A 9943-nucleotide genomic window follows, 5' to 3' on the forward strand; every position below is an offset into this window, starting at 1 on the left:
TGTCCCCCCCTGAGGTTGCCTTCTAGATCCAGGCTTTTCAAGCGTACTTCTGTAGACCTCTTTGYCTCGGATCTGACCTTTGATGACCATGTGGCCTAGCTAGATCCAGGCAAATGTATTATTGCACTGAGAAACACAAATCCTGATTGTGGTTTTATGTCCTATATTCTGTATCCTAGATTCAGGCCCCGTCTTCACATACCAGTCTCTAAAGACCACAGATCCAGGCCAGGTTTAGAAATACTGGTACCCTGAAATTCCTTCTCTTGGTATTGGAGCTTTTGGGGAAAATGGAAAATCCTCCTCTTCCTCCCTTGCTGCAAGAACTCTGGTTTCTAGAGACCTCTGCACTCCCGCCCCGCTCACGAAACAGTCCCCGTCCCTCCCCCCACCCCCCCAGCACCCGCTCGTCACCGGGGCACCCGGAGGTGGGCAGAGCGCRTCATCCAGAGGGGTAGTAGGGCACGTCGCTGTGATAGTTGTAGTCAGGRCACACCTTCTGCACGAGCCTGTAGTCTATGCTGTAGAAGGTGATGTAGATGCAGATGACTTTGAAGGGCTTCGAGCAAACCCAAGAGACGTGACTTTGGGTGTGCTCGTGGTAGCAGGTTTTAGATGGGTCGTACGTGCAGAGTGTGGTTTTCTTGGCGCGATCCACTTTCTCGTATTCCACTCGGCAGTTGAAGATCTTGGATTCTTTGGCCTCGATAAAGATCTGTTGCTCCAGGTCAAACTCTACTGCCTTGGTGGGGGGGACGAGGCTGACGGAGATGTTTCCTTGCCCAGTAGAGTTGTGCCGGAAGAAGACGTTGACTGTGCCATTGCCGTGATCAACCACCTTTCCTGTGATCAAGAGGTTCAGCTTTACTGTCTTGATGTTAGAGTAGAAATCTCCCCAGCCAAAAATTTTTTTAAGTTTGCCTGTGGCTGGACCCAGGTCCCTCCGTCCTCTGGGGTGTGGAGTGTGGTCCTGCTCGGACAGGTTGTCTAGGATATCCCATAGCTCCCGTGAGCTGCTGACCAGCTCCAGGAGGGTCACGTTCTGGAGTAAGGTTGGAGTTAACAGGGACTTTGGAGAGAGGTGCCCTCTTCTCTTCTGCACTCGAGGTCTCTCTTGGGTCTTGGGTTCACGTTGCTCTGCATCTTCCCCTCGTTYTTCCTGGCCACAGATCACCTGGACAGAGCAACGGTGGAGAATGAGAGATGGGTGATRGGTGCCTGCCCCCCTTGCCCAGCCGTGTTCGTCATAGCCACCCCATTTCTCTGGATGTGACCTACCCATCCTCTCCCTATCCTTGCTTTCCTTATTTCCCTTTTCTCTCTCCTTTCCCCTCTGCTTCTCTCTCTACAGTCCACACTTCCCTTCCAGTAGCAAATTTTCCCTGCTCTCCTTCTCCTTCTGTTCTTGCTTAAGGAACGGGTGGAAGGAGCCAGGATGGGCAGAGCATTTGTTCGCCGGCGGTGCAGCCGGGTGGTTGCACCTCTCCGAGGTGGCTGGCTCAGGGCAGAGCCCTGGCACCCCAGGGGGTGTCTGCAGGGGCCGGGGAGCGGGTGCCGAGGGGGAGGCCGCTCACCTCTGTGCTGCGGCCGGGGTGCTGGTCTCGCTGCCAACAGCACGTCCCATGGACCCCGCTTCTCACCTCCAAACTGTGGCTGTGGTTCGGTGGCGAGCGGGGAGCAGCCGGGCAGAGCAACGGAGAAAAAAAGCAGCGAGCACCGTCACCCGTGGGTGAGTCCCCGGCCCGGGGTGATGCTCCCCGCCGTGCACGGGCCGCCCCGAGCCCGCTTGCAAACTCTCTCCTCCCGCTCGCTCCGGCGCCGGGGCTCAGCCCCGGGAACCCGAAAGGACGAGCAGGCACCGAGCCCCGCCGGCGCCCGGGCCGCGGAGGTGCCAGGCGGGAGRCGGACGCTGCGGCGCCCTCGCTCCGGGCAGGGCAGAGGCACCGAGGCTTCGCGGGCAATTAGCCGCGGTCGGCTGCCAAGCCAATGCCGCTCCGCTCCCCGGGGTTTAAGCGCTCACCTGGCAGAGAAGGAGACGCGGCGGGAGCCGGGGCCGGGCTGCCGCGCCGCCGTGGCGTGGGCGGCCCGAGGGCTCCCAGCCCGGCCGCCCCGGGGAGCCGGCAGCTGCCCCCCTCCGCCGTGCCGGGGCAGCCTAAAGGGTTTTAGGGAATTTGATCCTCCCCCCCGTGTCCCCCCCTGCAAGCCCCCCCTGCTGCTGCCCACCCGCTACCTGCTGCGAAATAGCAGAAGTTTGAGGACGCTTGATTTTTTTTAAGGGGGGGGGGATGTGGAGTTGGGGGGGGGTTAATTGATTTGCAAAGCGTTGCTGGCTGCAAAGCCCCCCCGGCCCTTTGCCCCCCCCAACCCGCCCCCCCGGCCCCAGCGGGGCAGCGACCCCGTCCCCTGCCTCCCGCCGCTCACCAGCCGGTAGATGCTGCCCTGGATGAGGAAGACGATGCAGCTCCGCGCGAGATGCATYTTGCAGCCGCTGCCCGTCCGCCGTCTCCGTATCTCAAATTCAGAGAGGGTCTTTTTTTTTTCACCCCCCCCCGTCTCTCCTGGGCGAGGGACGTAAGGCAGGGCGAGGGGGGCGTCCCTCTTTAGCAGCGGGCTCCTAGGGCCCCCCCCGGGCCCCGGCGGCTCCCATCCAGCTGCGCAGCTGGACCGTGCAGCGGGCGCCGGCCCCTCCCGCGGCTTCACCTGCTGCCGCCGCCGCCGCCGGGTCCTTCCATCTGCCGCCCGGCGCCTCGCCGGAGCCTCGCTCGAGCTCGGCTCCATCCCCTCGGCGCTTCCCTCCCCTGCCAGGTGCGGGGCGCCGAGCGGCACCTCCGCGCGTAACCCTTTGCTGCCTGCGGCGCCCCGGGGGGCTCGGCGGCAGCCGACGGGGGGGCCTCGCTCCGCACCCGCCCGGCAGCACCCTGGAGCTGGGTGCGGAAGGGCCGGCGAGGAAGGGTGCTGGCAACGGCTAGGGGAAACCAGCTCGACTCGGCCCTTTTCAACTGCTTTTTCTCACGACGGGCGCGAAGGGCGGCCGCAGCCTTGGGGCACTTCCCCGTCCCCTTCCCGCCAGCTGGGCGAAGGCAAACCGCTGCTTTTCCTAGCAGTCACCCAGGGGCGGCTGCGGGACCCTGGGCGAGCGCGGGGCAGCGTGGCTGCACCGTGGGGCAGGCGCCGGCCGAGGCGAGGGGAGCGTCTTTGGGATTTGGGGGAATTTTTTTGGCRGGGTTAAGCCAGGTTTCATTCTCGTTTCTCTAGCATTGGCTGCTGCTGCAGTGCTTTCTCCCCCTGTCGCGGTGCCGTGCAGCCCTTTTCCCCTCCTCACCTTTAAAGGCATGAAAAAGAGGGAGAACCATAATATTTTCAGGGTCTTTTGCTTTGSTGGGGGGCTAATAATCTGCTGAAAGCTGGGGCTGGCAGGAGGCCTTGCACACGTGCCCGCGATGGATGTGGGCATTTCCCATCGCTCGGGCAGTCCCGCCATCCCCTTGCAAGGAGCAGAGGTGATTTGGGGGCTGCTCAGCCCTTGCCCAGCCCAGTGGCCTCCCCATTTTGTTGAGCGGGGCTGGAGAGGGACGCGCAGGCTTCAAAGTTGCAGTTAGAAGAGATTTTTTTCTTTCCCAAATGGGGGAAGGCGGCGCGCGATGGGCTGGGAGCAGGCTGGGTGCTGCTACGGGCACCCCAGGGCCAGCCTGGAGTTGTGGCGGCAGGCAGAGTCCTGCTCCACGGGGCGCCGCTGCCGTGGGACATCCCCGCTGCCTGCCGCTGAATGGTGCCCATGAACCCCGGGGCTGCTGCTGGCATCGCTCCTGCCCTGCCGCTGCCCTCCAGCCGCGCAGGAGCTTTATTTTAACTTCARCGGCAGCTTCGCACCTATGCGGACACATACGTACGTCCAGCCATAACGTCCCCCCCTTCCTTCTGTGCCGCAGAAAATGAATGTGAAAACGCGGCTGTTTGACTTTTATGTTATTCTGGAAATAGGGGGATGCCAGGCTCCCTTGCACTTAGGAAGCAAACAGGAATCGTGGCGTGCCTTCGCTGTGCGGAAAGGGAGCCRCTTGCTCGCTGGGGCTGTTGCACCGAAGGGAGCAGTTGGCCGTTTCCCGTCTCGCAGCGGGAGAAGGGCAGTAACTTGCCAGAGACGGAGCTAGAATCGAACCCGCTATTTCCTCGAGTCCCAAGCTGTGATTCCCCTTCTTTACATCACGTTAACTTCCTCCCTGCGTCCTTCTCGTATTTCCTCTTTTTCTGAGCCACTCGGGTAAGATGGACCTTGCTGGCTAGCTAAATATTACTAAATGGCAGGGAAAAGGGCATGTTTTGCACTGCAGGATGCTCTCACGCTCCCATCCGTGGAGCAGGGCCACCCAGCTGCCTGTGCGTCGCCTCCTGGGTGGTTTTTTTTTTTGAAATTTGAATGAAATTGGGGATACAACCTCAAACGGACGGCAAGGGGGGGGGATCTCTGGGGGTCAGGTCGCTTTTTTAGCTGCCATCGATCACAGGGCGACTTGCTGCATCTTGCAGCACCGCAGTGGTGACGGCGTGTGCTCCCGCGGGGCGGCGGCGTTTTGGGGCGCGGGAAACCCGGCTGCCTGCTGAAAGCCGACGGAGGGAGAGGAGCTGTTGGAGACCCCGGCAGCAGAGGGGCCGAGCGAGGGGTGAAGCCCCCAAAAAAGCTCCCCAGTAGCCGGGGCTATTAAGTTCCAGGATATTCATCCAAGCACGGTGGCGGAGGGACCCTGGGGCCTCCTAAAGCCAGGAGGAGGCGGTGGCAGCAGTGGATATACGGCGGCACTAACGCTGGCCGGGCCGTGGCAGCRTGCTCCATACCTTTAATAGCCTGCACATCTCTTAACAACCGTGATCTCGATAAAAGATCTTCATAAAACTCCCAAACGCTGGTGGCCATCACTCGTGGCCCCATGGCTTGTGCRCAGCCTTGCTGCTGGTGCCCGACCTCGCCGTCAGGCTGTAAAACCCTGCGGGAGGGAAAAGGCCACGCGGCTTCGATTCAGGTCTGGGGCCAAGCCGCGGTCAGCCCGGCTCAGGACGAGGAGGAAGAGCAGRGCATAAAAATGATTTAATGCTCCTTTCTGGTTTTTTCTGGGGTTTGGCGGGAGCCGGGGACGGGAGCGGCATAAAGAAGGAATGATTTAGGAGCTGCTCTCGCTTGGCTCGCGCTGCTACGGCTCCCTCCGGAGCTCCTTCCCTAGCCTGCGTGCCGTGAGTACGAGGCTGCTGCTTCCCCGCCGCCCTCCCCCAGCAAAAACATGGTTTGCTGCTTTTAAGCATCTCTCAGCCTCCTCTGCCTGTCGCTTTTGCCCTTTGCGGGGCCGAGGGCGGCGGGACGGAAGGGTCCCGGCGGGCGGCGTGGATCCCCCCCGGCCTGCGGCGCCGAGGCCTCCCCGGCGGCTGCTGAGGACGGGAGGACTCGGTGCAGTGGCTGCGGCTTGGCTCGGCCGGGCTGCTCCAAATCCGCAGCTCCATCTGGCGGGTGCCGAAGYGGATGTTTCGCAAGCTTATTCTGCTGCGTTTTGCCAGAGCAGAAAGTGCTGGTGGCCGCGGTGCCTCCTTCCCTGGCCGGCCTGCACGAGGGCAGGGCCGGAGGGGTTCCGGGGCCGGAGGCGGGAGGCAGCCGGCGGATGGAGCACGTGGGCTCCATCTTGGCAATGTGCATTATAGATACTTTAAGCTTAATCACGGCGCTTGCTTTACTCGGGGCTTCTGTTTTCCTTCCTGCTCTCCGGCTTTTTTCCCAGGATCATGGCRCTCTTCTCCGCTCCGCTTGCTTGTGCGGCGCCCAGCGCTGCAAACGCTCTCTTCCAGCCAGCGCCCGCTTCCAAAGTCAAACGCCGCCCACGCGTTTCTAGGGCTTTGGGAAACCTTTGCTTTCAGGCGATCCGGCTTTTTTTTTTTTCCTGGCGTAGTCCTGAGCTTGCGGAGAGCAGGGGCGGATTTGGGGGAGAAGGGGGGAAAGRGAGGCACGGCCCCGGCCGCCTTGCCGCGGGCTCCTTGCACGGGAGGAGCAGCCGGGCTGCAGGGCAGCGGCTGGTTTGACTTGGACGTTGGATTTGGCTAAAAGCTGGAGGCAGGACGGGAAAGCGAGCGGCTGCTCCGGAGTCCTTTCCCTGCCGTGCCGCCTGGCACGGCTCCGGGTTTCCTTTCCTGGGTTTCTGTTGCCCTCTAGTGGGACCCTTCGCTGGGAAACGGGCTGGGGGGGGGGGGAGCGTATTTTTAAGCAGAAAAGGTGCAATAAGTGCAGGGGTGGAATGGGAGGAGGAGAAAGCGGCTGTTTCCCAAGCGGAGATGCGCTTTTGCAGCCCGTGTGAAGGCAGGCGGCTTCGCTGCRCTGGAATCGGCCGCTCTCCGGCCCTGGTGGCTTCCGCAGCCGGAGGCCGGGCGGCCTGGAGCAAAGCGCCTTGGTTCTCTGCTCCGCCGGCGCAGAGCCCCCGCGGCTGCGCGGGAAGCAGGATTTTCAAGAGCTCAAGTACCAAAAAGAATTAAAAAAAAAAAAGGACAGTGAAGCTGCCCTGGGAGAGACAGCGAAGCTGGTGAGCTCGGAGACTGGCTTATGTAAAGGCTTAAAAGACGCAAGCGAGCGGAACAGGAGCGGCAGCGGCAGCCTGAGCACGGCCGGGAAGGAAGGGAGCTAGTGCGGGAGGGAGCTGCACCTTTCCCTGCCTCCTTCCCAGGGTCGCAGGCACTCTGCTCTCGCTGCCCTCCCTGCTTTTATTTCGCAGCCCCAAAACCCCCGAGGTTATTGGGCCCAGCAGTGAGATTTTTCCAGACTGGGAAATACCATTACTGCGGATTGACTTCAGTGTAGGGACCCCGTGGCAAAGCCGGGAAGGGACCACGGTGTCCTGCGTGCCAAGCGAGTGGGTCTCCCTGCCAGCACGACGCTGCTCCCTTATGGCACAAGTGCCCAGGAAAGAGCCGCTCTTGCTCCAGGCTCCGGCGCCATCCCAGGGCAAGGTCTCATAGACCTTCCGTCTAAATTCGGGGCCTCCCCGGAGAGAGGGTTGCAGCCAGCTGCCTTGGCTCTAAGTGCGTTCAGCCCTTCCCCGGATCCGGCTAATCCATCCCAGCCAGGTATGATCTGCACCGCCGGTGCTCGTAAAYGAGGTATCTCCGAAGAGCAATTCGGTTCCGCCTGCGGAATGCRCCGGATTACTGTGTCAGGTGCTAAAACATAAAATACTGTTGCTCCTGGGGAAAGCCAGCTTCAGAGCCCGCTGCACGGTCCCTCCCAGGCTCACTGCCGCATCCCGGCACTCTGCACGCAGGTATCCCCCATCCCATCCCATCCTGGCACCGGGGGGGCGGATTGGGCCGGGGTAACCCCGGCTTTTGCCAGGCGGTGCAGGAGTGGAGGGAAGGCTGCGCCGGCAGCGAGCCCTTCTGCCTGGCGACTGCAGAGGGTAGCAGGGAGCCGCGGCGGCGCTCGCTCGGGGTGCACCGCTGCCGCCGGCTCCCGCGCCCCAAACCGCTGCCCGGCCAAAGCCGCCTCCCGAGCCACCGCGTCGTCCGTGGCCGGGAAGAGCCCGGAAACCTTTCAAAAYGCTAATTTGCAAGCAAAAAAGGCGTTTTTCCTGGTAGCCCGGGTGATCTCCCACGCTGGGGRCCTGGTGACGGGCTTGGGCACTTGGCAGCTCGGCCGTTTTTGCTGTGCTGCGGTGGGTTTTGGTGATATTTCTTTCCATCCCCGTCTCCTTTGTTTTTTTCCCTGCGTTGGTTTGTTTGGTTTTTCTCGGGCCGAGCAAACTGGGAGAAAAGCAATGTCTCGCTGCTGTGCCGGGGGGGTATGGAAATGACGGTCCYGCCGAGGGGCGCTGGGAAAACCTCCTCACCTCCCTGCGCGGGGGCAACCGGAGCGGCATTTCCCCACGGGCTCCGAGTTCACCCTCCRCAGCCGAATATCACATCCAAACGCAACAGGAGAGGCCACTGCGCCCTCTGGGAAAAGACATAACCATGGAGGGGGGGAGGAAAAAACCCCGGGGGCTTAGCCCCTGGTGTATTTATCCGCTCTCCGCGTTTTGCCCCCCCGCAGCAATGCTGCCCAGCGCCGGGACCAGTCTCGCCCTGTCATTTTTTCTGTGCAAAGCACATTTTTTTCTTCAAGGCAGGGCTTTAATTTTACTGCAAATCCTCCCGATCGGAGGCCTTGCTTTGGAAAGCCACGCACGTGCGGGCTGATGGTGCAATGCCCCACAATGCCTCATCCCCGCACACCCATGGAAGAAAGTCATTTAGGGTGCTGGTTCAGCCRGCGCTTGGTGTTTCTGCGGGATATATCGCCCGTGCGGGTGATGGGCAGCGTCTCGTCCTGCCTCCGGAGCACGACGGAGATTAACGGCTCATTTCTGCTGGGCTCAGCGGCTCAGGATGATGCCGCTGGGTTTCCAGGGCAGGGCTGAAATGACAAATTGGAGCTGAAAGGGTTCACGGCCCAGTAACGCTCTCCCAGGTCRTGCCCCGTATTTATATCTCAGTGTTATCGCTGCAAAAGCGCAATGAAAATACAATACGATCTATTGGCACGAAAATTGCAAGCTTTGCAGCCATCAGGGTTTCTTACCCGGCTCTCGGAGCGGGGCGGCCCTGCATGAAATTAGTGATCCGTAAAATGCTGCRACGCCTCTGGCTGGGCCCGAGTTGTTTGCATTGCTTTGGAAACGATGGGCAGAAGAAAAAAGCCTCTGAGTGCAAAATGCCCTCGGCGCTGTTTCGATCTGGACAGGGAAGAGGCTGAAATCTTTAGTTTGCGGTTTGGAAATCTGAGCCGTAAAGAGAGGAAAAACCCCTTAGCGGGGCAGTTCCAAGGCTCAAAGCTGGGTTTTGGCCCCGAAAGAAGGGTGCCGGGGCGCCTCCGCRGGCTGCCTCCCGGTCCGGCTTGCAGCCCCACAGCGGAGAAGCCTCCCTGGCAGTGAGCGTTCGGCAGCTCTTTCTTCGTTTCGTATTTACACTCTATTCACTGCTAAATCGCATTGCATAACCCCAGCCAGCCCTACGCAACCGCGTAAACCCGGGGCGCGTTGTTTCGGGTGTCCCCCCCCCCCCGCCGGGGCTCTCATGCCAGCGGATATTTAAGCTGCTGGAGCCGAGAGCTTTATGCTGGGACCTCGCCGTTTCCAACGCAATGGAAACCTCCTGCCCTCGCGTTTGCAGAAAGACATTCGAAAACRTGACGCGCTCCGGATAAGAGCCGCTTTCGATGAGCCTTCCCCATCCGGCTCCCCGTCTGCCGCCRCGTTTCGCTGTCTCTCCCGCTTCTGCCGTGCTCGAGCCGCCGTCGGTCTTCGGCGCGTCTGCGCTCTCCTGGGCTGGCTGCAGAGGGGAGATAAGGCCTGGCCGGGAGCTGGGAAAGAGCGCTCACGGTTAGTGTTTCCTAATGCCRGAGCGGGTGGTTTTCCCCATGGAAAATTTTGACTTACTGTCCAAAAAAAAGGAAAAAAAGAGCAGGAGAAGGAGCATCCCGGCGCCTGGTGCTTTTTGGGCCTTTCGGGGTGTGGGGGGGGATTTCGTGGGGGGACGTGGCACCTGCCGGCGGGGGTGAAAGGGGAAACTGAGGCACGAGGGCAGCGCCGGCTGCGGGTCGCGGCGCGGGGAGCGGAGCCTCATCCGTGCCCTCCGTGAGGCCGCTGCAGCCCTGCTTTTTGGGGGGTCCCCGCTCGGCTCGCGTGATTTTAAGCCTTCCCACGCCGCAGAAGGAGGCCGCCGGGAAACGAGGCTTTTCCTAATGAGCAACGAGAACATGATGCTTTTAAACGTGTTTTCCCCGGCTTGGCTGCGATGAGCCGCGGATGGGCTCATGCGCCGCCCCCGCTCCCAGCATCGCTTTTTTGGCGGCCAGGGGCTGATAGCCCCCGTTTTGCCCCCGGACGGAGCCGTGTGCTGCCTCCAGTCGGCGGGATGAGGCAGCGAGGCCGATGCTCCC

General features: G+C 61.4%; 1 protein-coding gene across 1 annotated transcript; it reads right to left on the bottom strand.

The window, feature by feature from the left end:
* Positions 1 to 417: 417 nt before the first annotated feature.
* On the bottom strand, positions 418 to 2686 carry NXPH3 (neurexophilin 3). Its single transcript, XM_026071869.1, has 2 exons — positions 2422 to 2686; positions 418 to 1174 (listed from the first exon to the last, which is right to left on the bottom strand). The coding sequence occupies exons 1-2, from the start codon at positions 2476 to 2478 to the stop codon at positions 443 to 445; spliced, it is 789 nt and encodes a 262-aa protein (XP_025927654.1). The 5' UTR covers positions 2479 to 2686; the 3' UTR covers positions 418 to 442.
* Positions 2687 to 9943: the final 7257 nt, after the last annotated feature.

Source organism: Apteryx rowi, unplaced genomic scaffold, assembly GCF_003343035.1.
Source record: "Apteryx rowi isolate R43461 unplaced genomic scaffold, aptRow1 scaffold_331, whole genome shotgun sequence".
Taxonomy (NCBI): Eukaryota; Metazoa; Chordata; class Aves; order Apterygiformes; family Apterygidae; genus Apteryx; species Apteryx rowi.